At 43.6% G+C, this 15,840-nt stretch overlaps 1 protein-coding gene across 16 annotated transcripts in view; it reads right to left on the bottom strand.

The window, feature by feature from the left end:
* The window catches only part of AKAP13 (A-kinase anchoring protein 13), a 323,045-nt gene that overhangs the window by 24,914 nt on the left and 282,291 nt on the right, over window positions 1-15,840 (bottom strand). For all 16 annotated transcript variants that reach the window (XM_043524664.1, XM_043524676.1, XM_043524674.1 and 13 more), the window contains 9 exons: window positions 11,703-11,770; window positions 8,872-8,938; window positions 7,273-7,408; window positions 6,199-6,311; window positions 5,746-5,892; window positions 4,257-4,507; window positions 3,015-3,140; window positions 2,782-2,899; window positions 794-1,042 (listed from right to left, as the gene is read on the bottom strand). In XM_043524664.1, coding sequence (XP_043380599.1) covers window positions 794-1,042; window positions 2,782-2,899; window positions 3,015-3,140; window positions 4,257-4,507; window positions 5,746-5,892; window positions 6,199-6,311; window positions 7,273-7,408; window positions 8,872-8,938; window positions 11,703-11,770 — 1,275 coding nt within the window. The remainder of the gene's footprint in view (window positions 1-793; window positions 1,043-2,781; window positions 2,900-3,014; window positions 3,141-4,256; window positions 4,508-5,745; window positions 5,893-6,198; window positions 6,312-7,272; window positions 7,409-8,871; window positions 8,939-11,702; window positions 11,771-15,840) is intronic.

The raw sequence follows: 15,840 nt of genomic DNA on the forward strand, positions 1-15,840 counted from the left end.
AGGAACCTAGAAACCATCTGTAAAACTTTCCCTCTCCAAACCCTCAGAACAGATCATAGCATATTTGGAATCTAATGGCACAGAATATGGAGGGATCCACAGGTAAAAACCCTTCTACTTCCACCTCTACAATCAAGATATTCTTTGGAGCCACAACATGGAAGCCCTCTCACTGCAAGCCCTCAGCGAACAGCTGTGCATCACCATTCACACCAGCAACGGCACTATTGCGCCCTGCTGCTCTCATTTTTAATTTACTCTTGGTGGCCAATTTTCTATTAGTCTGGATCCCAGGTCTCCCAAGGAGGTGCTCACTGGAAGAGTGGGGTTGGTTCTATCATGAGCTCCTCCATGACTGCTGAGGAGCAAGTGAAGCCCAGATGACAGTGAGCAAGGTTTCCCTTCTCTGGGGGTGGATTCACCATCACACTCATCACTTAGCTTGCTGGGCAAAGCTTGGAAGGTAAATAAATAAGCAGCATCAATGGTGAGCAGTAACAGAAATAGCAGAAATATTTGTGGCAGTAATCTAGGGTGTTACTAGGAGCACAGGGAAGGATTTTTCATGGTTTTTACTTTGACAGCACCTTTCTAGAAACAGAAAAATCAATAAAATAATATGAATAATAAATGGGCCAGCGATTTCAGAAGAAACCCTGTGTAAAAGGCAGAGGAACCACCAAGCCAAAGGAAAGGGAATGAAGTGGAAGGTCATAAAATGGATGAGCCCTGCCATCATCTGGAGACAGGGAGGGTACGTCCTTTGGGTGCATGATTTGTAGGATTTTCTCACCTTTCAGTCTCCCAGCTGAGTTTTTCAGTGAGACAGGCCCATCTCGGATAAGTTTCCTACGTCTCAAGTCCTCCTTGGCAAACATCTGGCCGCTCTTCATCCTCATGATGGACTTGCTGTCCGTCCGGGTGTAGATCTCAGTAAGACGCGTTTTCTTTTCATAGTTGTTGACTTTGCTATTGACTGCAGCAATCACATCTTTAACCAGGTTTAGTGACTGGGTCAAGTCTTGATGTTCCACTTCGTTTTCTTCAGGAGTGAAAGAGAGATTTCAATTTCAGTTCACCCTTATTGTGAGTATGCAGAGCCTAACTTCTTACTTCTCCCCTTTCCCTTACCCGTGAGTCATCAAACGCTATAGCACATGGATGCGCTATTTTAAAATATCTTCCTAAGACAAGTTCCATTTGGAAGAAATGAAAAGTTTGTCACAAACCTTAAACAGACACCAAGACAGTGACGGGGAACCATAGGAAATATACTCTGCATAAGCTATGGCAAACTAGGACAACGTAAGTAAGGACCCCATTTTCAGCCTCTGCACGTGCATGGCTGCCTGACCGCGTGTATAAAAACGGGCGCGCGCTGTTATGATGCCCTGTGCACATAGCCGTTTATGTGAGAATATCAGGTGCAGCCATTTTTGAATACCAGATTCGCTTAGGAACACTCAGTAAAGCTGCAATGAGAGTTTTAAGGGTCTGGATTAATGGTCCCCCTTCGGTAGCAGAAAAATTTTCATCTGTTTGTGTCTTGATGAAGGGACACATTTGTGAAATAAATTGTTTCACATTTCACATTCAGAGATGCTCACTCACACTTCTATAAACCACGCCAGTGAGACAGACGACTACGTATGAGGAGGATAATGTCCCTTGGGAACATAAATTTACTTTATAAAAAATGAACAAAATATCTGAAAACTTTTGAAAGGTATGAATGATAGAACATTAATGATGATAAAGACACAGTGGTCAGTCTCTGCCACTCCTTGGCTCATCAATGTTAGCTGACATATCTGTAGGATGCACACCTGCTGATAAACTGGAATAGAAAGCATTACATATACATCATTCTCCAGAGGATTTTGTGGGTGAAATCATATAAAAAACACCCCTGGAGTTTACCATATCTTAAATGAAGTGGCACAGATAAACCACACCTCATCCTCACCTAATAAAGGGTTTCCACAGAGATTAAACAGAGTGCACCAGCAGAAAGCAGGTGAGATTAAACTGTAAACTGAGCCTTTTTGCTCTCTAAGTGAGAGACTGAGAGAAACCAGGAACATAGCAAGCATGTGCTCTGCAGGCTATTCCCACATGTTTCTACCATTCTACCCTGATCCCCTCTGGCATTAAGATTCTGTGGCCACTCCTGATGGGTTGATCATGCAGAATCAGAGAGGTGCTTACGTGACACAGAGAAATATGCGAGAGAGTTGATTGAGGACCTATCACCTGTAACCACTTGATCACAAATAACTCATGAAGAGTCATATTCGAGGCCAAGTTCTTTGAATACAGTATTTAGAAGTATGGTAATGTAGGATTCCTGGGATGGAAGAAAGGTTCAAAGCGAGTGTGTGAATCCTCTTGGAGATCTGAGAATCTTATTCTTCCTTATTTTGCCCCTTCCCCAAGGCCCTTTATCGCAGCCACTATCCGAAGTGGACAAGACAGGAGTCTTTGGAGTCCATGCATGTTGCTCCATAATTAGCTAGAGATCGCTGTAGTGATGAGCCTACCAAGGCACTTCACTTCTACAGGGGCTGAGTGCTGTATCTCTGCAGCACTCTCAGGCCTGTCTAGCCTGAGGATTGAAACCCTGTTGGAAGAAATGAAATCCAGGTCTCTAATTACAGCAGTAAGCTGGGCACTAAACACTGGGCTAGCTGGCTGATTCTGAGTTAGGCGCTTTTACTGGGAAAGGTCCTGGAGAAAGATACAGAGGAAACAAATGTGCTTAGGAAAAGGAACAGGCTCTACCTTTGGTATATTGTAATATTCTTTGTAGTATCACGGGATACTTTGTGATCCTTTGAGTTACTAGTAAGATGCACTCAGGTATCCCCAGGCGCCTCACCACCGTGCTGCTCATTTTTTTCTAAAAAGACAAGACGTAAATTAAAACGCTGCTGCTGAAGCGCCCTCCAAGATGTGCCGACGTGCAGTATGCACCCCGTGCGGGGGTCAGCCACAAATCCCCCACCAGTTCCTACCTTGATGAATGCCTGAAAACGCTTCTCTTTTGACTGCAGGTCTTTGAAATAATTGACAGCCTCGTTGTGGTGCCCGCAGAATTTGCCGTAAGTTTTCTTCATTCGCTCCCCATTCTCACCGGAAAACTGCAAGACATGAACAAACTTTTGGCCCCTCACTGAGTTCTTGGGATCAGTCACTTGGCATCACCCACCATCCATCACTGAAAAGGACGGCTACACAGTCAGTACAAATCTAGCCTGAAGTGTAGCTTTCAAAAAACTAGATCGATGGAATTTAAAGAATGGAGACTAGGCACTGTATAAACCCAGAGCGAGAGACCCTACCACAAAGAGCTGGCACTCCAAAGAGACAAGATGGCCAGAGGGAGGGAAAAAGAGCTACAGAGGTGTGAAGCGGCTTGCCCAGAGTCACAGAGCAAATCAGCAGCAGACCCAGGAAGTGGAATCCAGATCCCCTGCTTCCCAGCTTAGTCCCATACACTACAGTCTGTACCGTAACCAGTGCTGATGCTTTTCCGCCCATGAGCCATAAACAAACAAAACAGGCATCGACCCTGACAGCAACCCTTTCACCTGAAAATCTCTCAGTGCTTGACAAAGATGGACAATTATTGTCATCTCCATTGTATAAGCGGGGAAGCGGAGGCACAAAGGATATGTCTACACAGCAAAGAAAAACCCGAGCTCTGGGGCCCTCCCACCCCATAGGGTCCTAGACCCTGGTCTTGGGCTGGAGCCCTGAAGTCTATACAGCAGTGAAACAGCCCCACAGCCTGAGCCCCACAAGCCAGCGCCAGCTGGCATGGGCCAGACCCGGGTTTTTCTTTGCTGGGTAGACATACCCAAAGAGGAGATGCGACTCACCTTAGGCCACCAGTAAGACAGCATAAGGGCAGGTCTACACTACAGAACTACTTCAGTATAAATAACTATGTCGCTCAGGGGTGTGAAAAATCCACACCGACCTAAGCACTATGTGTAGTGTGTAGACAGCGCTATGTCAGTGGGAGAGCATCTCCTAGTGATGCAGCTACCACCTCTTGCTCAGGTGGATTAACTGCACTGACAGCAGAGAGCTCGCCCATCAGTGTAGAGCATCTTCATTGAAGCGCTACAGCAGCGCAGCTGTACCAGTGCCGTGTTTAAGTGTAGACCTGCCCTAAGAGAGAGAACTGTAAGTCAGGAGTTCCTGGCTTGCAGTCTTGTGCTTAGGGCATGCAGGTGTCTCTCACCACTCACCTGATTCACCAGGATGTCTCCTATCCTCTTGATAACAAAGTTCTTTTCACTTTTGTCCATCAGGGACTCTTTCTTCCTCTCCAGAATCCGCTGGAAGAACTGGTTGTGGATGTTCAGCAAGTCATCCAGGCAAGGAAAGACCTTTTCCACCATTTGCTGTTCAAACTGCAGCTCCTCCAGCATCCCCCTGCTGTACACATCACTCATGATCTTCAGAGTGCGGACATGATGCATCTCTGTCTGCATCAGTTCTGCATGAGACAAGGACAGGTCCAACAGAGGAAGCACATGGGTCAAAATTATTATCCTCTAGGACAAGGCGCTGTATCAACCCAGAGAACTTGGCATTGCTAAGACAAGGAAAGGCATTCACCAGATCTAGCTGGTTAGAAGGGCTCATAGAAGCTAACAATGTAATAAAGTGCTATGGGGTCATAATTCCCCATTCTAACAGGTGTGTTACTTGCACTACTATTACTGGGATTTATACATGTGAACTCAGGGGAAAACAGTCTATAATACATTAAATGCAACACCAATACCATTGATATATACCAGTTTCATTCTTTTTTTACCTCTTAATAGTTACTGATTAGATCATCAACGTGAAAACATTTTTTCTTTACAAAGTGCATGGTAGGGCTTAGCTTGGGGGTGGATCAGCCCTCCCCATACTCTGTTTATATGAACAAGTGCTCGCTCTCATTACTGCTAGAACACTGGTCCCCAAACTTTGGGGCCTGCCCCCTAGGGGGGGCACGGAGGAACATTTGGGGGGGAGGGGAGGGTAGAGCATGAAGTGGGGCCTGAGCCAGCTCCACACAGGGAAGAAGGGAGTGCCACCTGGCCCCGCTCTGGCCCCAGCCGCAGCCCTGGTCTTGGCCCCTGGAGCTGCTGCGGCTCTGCTCCCGGTCCCAGCCCAGCTGCTGCTCTGCTCCCAGCCACGGACCTGGCCCCAGCCTCAGCGCCCGGCTCCCAACTGCAGTTGCGGGGGAGGGCAGGGAGCAAGGGGGGCGCAAGGTAAAAAGTCTGGGGACCATTGTGCTGGAATCTGAACACTGCAGAAGGACAGATAACAATACCAAAACACTATGTTGCTCTTCTCAATATAGTTATTTTTCTGTGCAGCACAAAAGGACTCTTATATCAAGGGGGAGAAGATGCTAAAACAAGTAATTGACTACTCTGTACTCATGGATAACTGTGTATAAAGGTCATCAACCAAACAAACCAGGAGATACAATTTGTTTGGATGGTTCAAGGTAAGTGAAATCCAGAATTCCAAAGCTTAGTAAGATGGTATTGGAGGTCTTCATTTCCAGTAAACACCAAGAGTGAAACTCTGGCCCCAGTGACGTCAATGGCAAACTCCCTTTGACTTAACATTTCCAAATTAGTCACAAACTAAAAGATATGAACAGACCATCCAAACCTAGAGGTTTCTACAAACTAAACTGGATCACTTCTCTTTAACCAATACACATCTCACCATATATGACATCTTGCCGTTTGACGACATCCTTCTTTTGCTGCCGCAAAAACTTGCTGTCCACTACTTGACTCCAGGATTCTGCCTCCAGCTGCTTGGAATCCATCTCGAAGTCCCCCATGAGTTGTCCTTCATTCATGTCTGCACCTGCATAAAAGCAGCATAAAGAGATGTCTGGTCCCATCTGAAATTCCCATTGACTTTCTACAGCTTCAGGCTTTGTTCTGAATGCCACAAACATCATATCTACTCTCCTTTACTGACATGGAAACAATTATATCGAATTTTACTGGGTAAGTACCAAACAATGCAAAGTACTTTTATAGGTTATTTGCTAGTTGCCCCAAACAAGTCCACAACTATCATGTATACTGAACTCTGGTTTACAAGACAAGCAGGAACCAGTTATCTGCCATGCTTCTGTGTTTGGATGAATACATTGGGATCTCTTACCCTCATCAGTTAGCGACTCCGTGGATTCATTCACCCGGCTGATTTTATGTAAAGAGTCTGTTGACTGTGACAGGAATTTCCAAGTATGTACTATGCTTTCATCACTGCCAACTCTGCAGAAAAAAGGAAATGCAGAACCCCATTCAGGACTCCAAAATTCAAATCAATCATTTTTTGAAGTACACAAAACAAATATAATTTTAAATAAAACTGAAAGCTGCACTAAGTGTTGCTGATTATGCACAGGTATATATATTGTGTGCACATGTATTTATATATTTTATATATAATGCTAATAACTACAAATTAGGGCTCAACAAACTGGATCATCTACATTTCTAACTGAAATAATCATTTCCCTAAAACCTGAAGTGAATATTTGAGGTCTGAAAGAGTTTGGTAAACTTAATTTAATTATTTTCATTTTTGTATTGCCATTCCACCGCCTTATTTTCAAGATACTGTATTTCCAGCTCAGCTAATGCTGAGGAATATCGGAAATCTCTCAAGAGAGTCTGTATATGCAAAGTTCTAGCTGAATGAAATTCATCTAACATTTGGATAAGCAGTTAATCTTGTGGATGTTTTTCTAAACTAAGCCTTTTGATAATTTTCCCCTTCACAGCTCTGCAAACACATATCCAACACAGTTTTCTAAAATCACTGGTGTTAGGGAAAATGGAAGAGAGAATTAATGATCATGGAAACTCTATGTATAGCAGCATTCTGTGCGTGTGTGTGTAATTATTTTATACATATATACAAAATGTATGATGATGTGTGATGGTATGCAGCTTCTACTAGCTTGAATGGCTGCATTACATGCAAACTTCTGAAAATTTTAATTCCCAACACACAGGAAATTTGAAGTTATAGTTCTCACAGCAACTGCATCTTGACCCCTTTTCTCAGACAGTATGTGGTATTTGTCTTTCTGTATATGTTGTGATATTTTATACATCAATCTACGTGACACACACCCATAAATTTATTCCTAATGAAATATGGGGAATAATGTAGGTTGCTTACACTATGCATACTGTATGTATACCACACATACACACAGAGGCTTACCCTGCAATGTTCTGTATTGAGACGCTTTTTGAAAGTGTTGTAGTCTGCTGTGATCTCCTGTTATTGAATATTGAGGTTACGGTGCTTTCATCAGGGGCAAGTATTGCAGACCGAGGGCGCTCCTTAGGTTGTGAGGCTAGAAGAGAAATGACAGATATCTGGTAAGAAACGCCATCCAAACTCCTTGCTAACGCATTATGATGACTCGACCAAGCAAGATTCTCAAAATTCACTTCCTCTTTGCTTAGAAATAATCACCTCTTCAGCTGGTATCAACTGTCATAGCTCCACTGAAATCTAGCCTCATTCTGTGTCTTTACTGGTTTGTTAACGCATGGCCCATTCTGCATATCCCTGCTCAGGACATAATTTCCATTCACTTTAGTAGTTCTGCCTGAGTAAGACTTCAGAAGTAGTCCCCAGGTAAGTCTGGAGCCTACACTGAACACCAATGTAATTTACATTTGTTTGACCTATCTGGGCAGTTCCAAACTCTTAAGACACAATATTCTTATGTATAAATAACTTCTACGGCAATATAGGAAAAAATGAACAATGTAAATGCTCAGTCATCATCTTCTGTGAGACTGTTCGATTGTGTTCCTGTGCAGGGAAGTGGTGACCAGAGCAGCAAATGGAACACTGGGCTTTCCTAATGTCGGAAGAAAGACCTTTGACTCCTCACTATAGTGCCTGCTGGAAGGGAGGGTTGGGTTGAATACACAAGTCCAGAAACACTCTCATGGGAAGCTGAGCAGAACTTTATTACAAAATGACCGAAACAGTCACTTACAGCAACTCGTCTTGGTGCTCTTATCACCTCCTTTGAGCTCTTCCAACCCTCCATTTGCCCTGACCCCCTTAGGACTGAGTTTCTGACTATCCATTGGTTCACATGATGGAGAGAGAAAGACCCTCCAGTTATGCAGAAGGGCTTGGTCATCTCTCCACATCATCACTAGCGACCGCATCTCACTCCCTCTTTTTTCTTTCCCTGTTCAGCCTTCCTGTTTCCCACAGTGATGCTGCTGGTCCATCTGACAAAAGCAGCTTACTGAAATGGCCCAGTTTGGAACTACCCCTTCCATTTTAACTTCCCCATTGAACAAAACACTCAGTTCAATGTTGTTTTAAACATTCTCACAGTTTATGAATACCGCAGGTAACACCTATGATGTCATCTTTCCAGCCGAGAGCTCACTCGCTCCAGGAGAATTCTCAGCTGGCCAGCTACAGCCAAAATCTAGCTCCATTGCATTGTGTAAACAACAGAAAGGAGCTGGATCACTAAAAATACGGTGTCTCCAATACTGAAAACATGGCCTCTTTCTTCCATAGCTTGTATCTGCATAAGGTTATATGGGTACCACAAAACTGGGCCAACCATTTGCACAACATGAGCAATGCCTCTAAAATCCCAAACGTTCCGTATCACACAGGATATAATCACTTATTCCTGTATCCTAAACTGTTTTATCTTTCATCGTATTGAAATGGATAACAGTTGAACATGAGGGTAAAAGATTATACTGAATACAATGAAAAATAGCAACTTTTAAGGAGCTACACCAGAAAAAGAGGGAAGGGAAGGCTTCTTACTCTTGTTTCTCATAATTACTGTGGGTAACGAAGAGGTATCGTGTGCCTGAAGCATCCCTTTTTGTAGCTGAAAGAAAAAGAGATAGGTTTAATTTTTCCCGCTCCCAACATAAACGAAGGGCCGTGTATATCCACAGACACCTTACTGTAATTACGCAGTAACACCATTCTGAGTTCCCTCAGAACAGCTTAGATCCTAGATACAGTGCCCATCTACAAGCAGCATTATCTTCAGCATGGTGATACAGTCTGAGCCATCACAAGGTATGCAATCAAATATGGAGAAATATTTGCAATAAGAAGTAAAATAGGGAGACAATAATCCTGATATCGCTAGATAGCTGAAGCGTATTAAAGCCAAAAGGATCATTGAGGGAACAGTATACATAATTGTAGTGACTAGCTGTTAAATGTAACTGTGCTCAGCACAGCGAACACAGTCCTTGCCTCAAACAGCTTACGATGGAAAGACAGGACAGCACTGTTCCCTCTAAGCTGTGCGTGTGTGCGCACGCACACAGATCCTAAACCCCCACGCACACGGCAAAACACCACGTGCACAAAAATTTGCACAGAAGCACAATAATTTGCACAGAAGAAACTTTCTGAGCACGCGGCCTGTCAAAAATTAGAGGGAACATTGGACCGGAGCGAAAGACTTGAACAAGAAGAGCATGGTGGCTTGGTGAACCAGGATGGGAAGGGGGCTCCCCACACATGGGACAACCATGAATTCCAATCGGAGGTGCTCATCTATATTAACATACAAAAACTGCCTTGGAAGAATATTAAGGTTGCAAAGTCTAGCACTTAAAAGTTAAGAAATGCCAAAATTAAGGTTGCCCATGTGACCTTAATTTGGCTCCATGGTGCACATGCATTATGTTGCAGTCTAATTACAGGATCAGATGCTATTTTTTTTTTTTTTTTTTAGAGGATCCATGCCTCATTCAGTGCACAGGATGGACGGTGCTCACAGACTGGGGAGCTATTCTATATTTCATTGCAACCTCATCCCAATCTCCCTGCTCACTGTGCCCACCACACCCAGGCCCGACTCCTCTCCCTGCTGTACTCCAGACGGGCCTCTTTTCCCTGCTGCCAGGGGAGTGTGGAGGGCACAGGAGAGAGTATCTTCCTGCGCTGGGTTCCTGTGCCCATAGCCACAGCGGCCCCTGGTACCAGGAGGAGCAATAGCAGGGGAAATCCAGTGCAGTTGTGGGCTGCAGCATGCTCAGTTGCTCGGTGGGGATGGTACATGCTCACTCGGGTCACACAGAGGTGCACAGGACAAGGGGTGCTCCATTAACAAACTGCTATTCAATATCTGTTTTATCCTCGTTGTACAATGCATGGCTCCGCGCTGTGCTTACTGCACCCTGTTCAAACCCTACTCTGCAGAGAGAAGTATTAATCTCCTGATGGCCTTCTCAATGGTGCTGTAGCACCTGAGTGTTTCACAAATGTTAATTAGTTGATCTTCACACACCCCATGAGGTAAGGTATTATTACTCCCAGGAGTGTAGTGGAGGGTAAATATGGGCAAACTCTTCTGATTTGGGGAATATGGAGTGTAGGTTAGAGTAGTTTACTCAATTCTTCTTCTTTTTTACCGTTTTACTGATAGGGAACTAAAGCACGGAAGCAGAAATGTCAAAAGTGTCCATTAATTGTGGGTGTCCGATTTGAGATGCCCGTAGCCTGATTCTTCAGAGAACACAGCACTTTATCTCTTCAGAACAGAGCTCCCACTGACTTCAGTTGGAATTCTGCAAATCAGACCTCAGGATCTCAAGTTAGGCACCAAGAAAGGGAAGGACACAGGGATCACGTTAGAAAAGTTTGGTTTAAGTGACTTGTCTAGCATCACAAAGGAACGCTGTGGCAGAGGCTGGGTGGCATTCGAATGACTAAACAAAAAGACTATCCTTCCTCTTCCTGCAAGCCCCAGCCTCATTCACCACACACCTTCCAAGTTCTACAACAAATGAGGCCAGGAATCCTAAGTACAGCAGCCACACTAACTACACAAGTCTGATTCATTTCCTGAGCACTGTCCATCCTCTGCACTGAATGAAGCGGGGGTCCTGTGGAAATATAGTATGTGATCATGTAAAGACTGTATCATCATGCATATGCACAAGAAGGAAAATTAAGTTTGCAGAGGGCAAACCTTAATTCAGGCATTTCCTAACTTTTGAGTGCTTGACTTTTCAACCACAATGTTCTCATATAGTAGGCTTTTTTGTAAGTAATTTCCTAGCTTTTTTTAAAATCAAACAGAAAAAACAAATTCTATATTGTGAAACCATATTGACTCCCATATTATATATATATATATATAAAATCAGCAGCATTGCTGGAGTCTATAGATCCACAGCACAGACCTGTCACTTGGGCTCACATGGTAACTCACAGCAGTAGTAGGTTGGCATCCTTTATATGGGACAGTCACTAGAGGGAGATGAGCAACCTCCTCCCCCTCCCCTGTGCTCAGCTCCAAGTCCCAGTCCTTGTTTCCCTCTTCCTCCACCACTTGTCCCCATCCCTGTCTTCCCATGGCTCTAAACAAACAGAATTGCATTTTACAAAACTTAGAATATGATTTTTCCCTAGTCACATCAGACAAGGGAAGCAGAATTAATCTACAATTTGGGCGAGTATCATAAATTTCAGGAGAGTTGAGGAAAATGATCCCTCATAACAGGCGATTATGACGCTATGCCCAGCAGACTGGAAATTCCATTCCTGCACGTGTTGCAAAAGATGTCTGCATGCTAAAACGCTTCAAAATAAATGTCATGTTCAGCAGACGACATGAAGCCTCTCACCTTCATTTTGACTTTTGCACAGGATATGAGACTCTCCTTACAGCCTTTGTGAACAATTGCATTGCAGTCTGTAAAGTGGGAAAACACACACACAAAAAGCCAGGTCAGAAGTTTGCCTTTTGATTTCCTCTTACATTTCTATGCTAGACTGTGGAGCAATTAGGGATTGTCACTCCCACTCATATACTAGAAGAGCAGCTCTAGATATAGCCAAATGTGCTGACTTCCATGATAACGAGGCCATATGATTGATTGATTGATTAACAAGATTTCCACACAGATTTCAACTGACTGGGAGTTCTACTTAAAAATCAATAGCATACTATGCCCCAAATTACACAAAGATGCTTGTTATTCTTTAGATGAAAAATAAGGGGGTGAACAGGAGCCACTGAACAACTAGGCACATGCTTGAAGACTTATGACTTCACAGGCAGGCAGAAGTAGGGGTCGATTATAACAGCAAAAGATTCTCCTTAAACACAAACATCTTCTTAATTAGAGCAAGAATGACAGGAAACCAGATGCAGGAAAGGAACAGGGAAAAAAATCTTACACGAGTATGAAAAAAGATCACTGCTTTATATTTATATCTTCCACTACTCTGCAGAGACGCCAGAGAAGGTAACAGGAATGAGAGTCCGGACACTGGGTTTGCGATTTAGACTCTTGTCCACCTAGACTGAATTCCTCAGTTCATTTCATATAGGCCACTGATACGTTCCAAGGGTAACAACTCTCAACTCACTACTTAATACCAACCCGGTTTGCACATGACCCAGCGACCTGGAGGTGAAAAAGCTCCACATCCTAATGCCCTGAGTCAGCCAATCACTCAGTGCATTAGATTTTGTCCTAATCATCCTGGAGATAAGCTGTCCATTAAGGCTGGGCTCTACAAAGGGGGCGCAGGGAGTAACATGTCCATCACACACTGATTTATAATGGGATTTTGGTTACTAACTAACTCCTTGAAAATCCCCAGCCTAAAAACATTCAGATGAAACTCAATATAACTAGATTCAGCAAATATACCTGGTCACTTTTGTTTAGACAGGGAAATCCATTTTAAATATTTAGTTCGCAAAATATATTTAAAAAGGCTTCTAATAAAACCAGAAATAGCGAAACCCCTGAACGAACAAACAAAAAGGCCCAAATCATCATTAAGTTCACAGATATGTGTCTGCTAAATGGAAGGATGTGCATGCATGTTGAATGTGTCTCACAGCGGTAATGGGCGTTAGGGTTTATGCTCTTTTGTTGACTTCCCACAATTTCCTGTACATATGAAACAGAAAGACAAAAACCTGCTGTGCTGTGTAAAAACATAAAGATGATCACATCTCGGATCAAGGGAAAAAACTGCAACGGACCCCAGAGAACTTTCTGTCTCTTTCTTGCCTCAGAACTCCTCTCCTTCCTGTTTGATACAACACCCCTTTTTCCTTGCTCATGCTTGTAGTAACATCTCCTATGATCCTCACAGCCACAGGAGGACTGGTCAAGAATCCCTAATCTTGCTGCTCAATGATGCTCTTGAATTGAGTGAAGTGATGCCACTGGGGGAGTTGAGACTGGCCCTGGCCTGACCAAGGCTGAAAGCATTGCCAATCCTGCTAGACTACCAGGACATGCAAAGTCAGAACTTGTCTGAGGTTGAACACACGTAAGGTTTCCTATACATACTCTACTTAGGAGGTTGGGAAGTCTCTTACAAGGCTAGAGCCACTTCCGTTTGGTATGCTGTCTAGCGAGAAAATGCTTTTACAATGAGTTGCCATCACCTTAGTGGATAGCATAAGTCTCCATGACTAATAAAGCAGGAGAGACCCAAGTAAGTAAAAAGCTAGAAATATTATAGTCCAATTATTTGAGTTAAAAGTACTAATAGCCCCACCCCACTTTAGGTAATCCCCTTGGCCCCTCCAACCCTGTACACATCTCACAAATGAAGCTCCTGGAAACTACAACAACAAAAACCTTTTATGAGAGGGAAGAATCTCTAAATCTGAATCCCTTCGCACTTCTGGAGGGGCAGGTTTGACTCCCTTGAGTCAAACCTGCCCCTCCAATTCTGGTTCTGGGCCTAGCTCTGATGGAGCTAAAAATCTCTCAAAAACAGATAATACTGTGATTGCCCCACCACATACGATGGCAGAAAACTCTCAAAAATTCTCAAATGATTCCATAAGATTTCTGCTGTCCTGGAACGGACATCCTGTCAGAACAGCTTGTGAGATTTCAGTGCCGTCAAATTCAAACTCAAGCCCTGATTTGGCCTCGAATCTGTATTTCAAACCCTAGCCTAAACCAAATCCAGACCCAAATGTCATTTCCTCAGCTGATCTCTACAATAAAAACCCAAGCACTTAGGACAAGATAGGAGCTGGGAGCTGGCCAGGCAGCAGTTATTAATTCACTTTAACTGGTGCAAAAGTCACTGGATACTTTTATATGGAAATTCTGGACCAGCAACAAGTTTCAGCCTTGCAGGGAGATTCTTCAGCTCCCCTCACCTCCTAATTACAAAACCATTAATAATTACAGAAGGGAAAATTTCTGCTTTGCCCAGGCTGGTATTTTATATTAAAAAAAGAAATGAAAGGGGAAAAAAAGGCCAGAATTATTCAAAAATTGACCTTTAGAAACATCTATAACAATAGGCCAAAGCTCTGCAGATGTTTTTTTTTTTTTTAAAAGTCTACTCTCTTAAGAACTACCACAGCAAATATTGGCCATTAGTGCAGAAAAGTAGTAGAGCCTGAAGCAACAAGTGCTTTGTGAACAACGGGACTCTGGACCATTGCTGTTGAGTATTAGTCATTTGAAAAGGGCATCAGCAGACTGTCATCATCAAGATGAAGAACTGGTTTAATTTGTGAGACGTGGAAACTGGCTGGTGTCCTCTGATATAACCCAGGCTGGAATACATGAGTGGCAATCATCCCCAACTGACATACAAATCTAGTATTCCTTCTGTGCACAAACCAAAGGGCTCCATTAACAGAAGAGGAACAAAACGACGGAGGAAAGCCACAAAAACCAGCCAAATCATCCGAATAAAAAAATCAGACAGCAACTGTTTTACACAGAATATATGGAAGTGAAAATGTGTGACATACTCAAGAGGCTGAATCTCTACTTTTTGTGCAAAACTCAACACAACTTTAACTATGAACTTGCTACTGGCACCTCCATAATGACGACTTTCTTTTGGTGTCACAAAAACACACTTTGCTGCTTGGCTTGAAAGTTTCATACACTGATGTGCTGCATCCCATTTCCCAAAACAATACGCTTCCTCTCTTTGGAAAGAGTTTTGCAAGTTGCAAAATGAAGCAAGTACTGCAAACGAACCAGGCCCCTAAAACCAGTGTGACTTTAATCTGACACAAAACACCCTGACCGAATATTTGATTCTTAGGCTTCATCTGGCCTACTGACTATTCCACGTGTTCTACAGAGAGCTAACGTACACTGTACATTACTTTAATTTTGACAGAAGCTGTTGGCTACACCGACACTACACATCACCAGTGGTGGCATGTAGTGTATGTGTAGCTACACACGTCAGTGAAAAGCAGGCTGCGTTCACACTGTCATTTGTAGCTACACACGTCAGTGAAAGGTTTTGGTTGGGAGAGTCAGTGGGGATAGGTGGGCCTTTGCCAGAGCCTTTCCCTGATGCCCCTACCCTGCCGGAGCCTTTCCCCGTGCAAGGGAAATGCTCCTGCAGCAGGGAGCTGGTGGAACCTCTCCCCCCTGCCAGAGCCTTTCCTATTCTGCAGCAGGAAGCTACCCAAACTTTTTTCCACTACCTCCTGCCGCCAGAGCCTTCCCTTGTTGAGGGAAATCTATTTCTGTGGCAGGAAAGGCGCCAGAAGTGGGACACAGCTATTTTTAGCAGTGTAGACGAGGAGACATGACGTTGGCGAGTAAAGAGCAGGTAGGGTACATACTCGCATACATACCCATACCTTTCAGACATGTCTTTACTTGCCTAAGCCATGTTTCGCCACCTTTAATGCTATTTATTTTTACCTGTGCTAGGGGAGTTCTGTGGGATGTACCCCAGATGCTGCCCCAAAAGTGTGCAGTGTAGATGTATCTTAAGGCTATATCTACAGTATGTTAC

This window comes from Chelonia mydas, chromosome 10 (assembly GCF_015237465.2).
Source record: "Chelonia mydas isolate rCheMyd1 chromosome 10, rCheMyd1.pri.v2, whole genome shotgun sequence".
In the NCBI taxonomy this organism is placed as follows: domain Eukaryota; kingdom Metazoa; phylum Chordata; order Testudines; family Cheloniidae; genus Chelonia; species Chelonia mydas.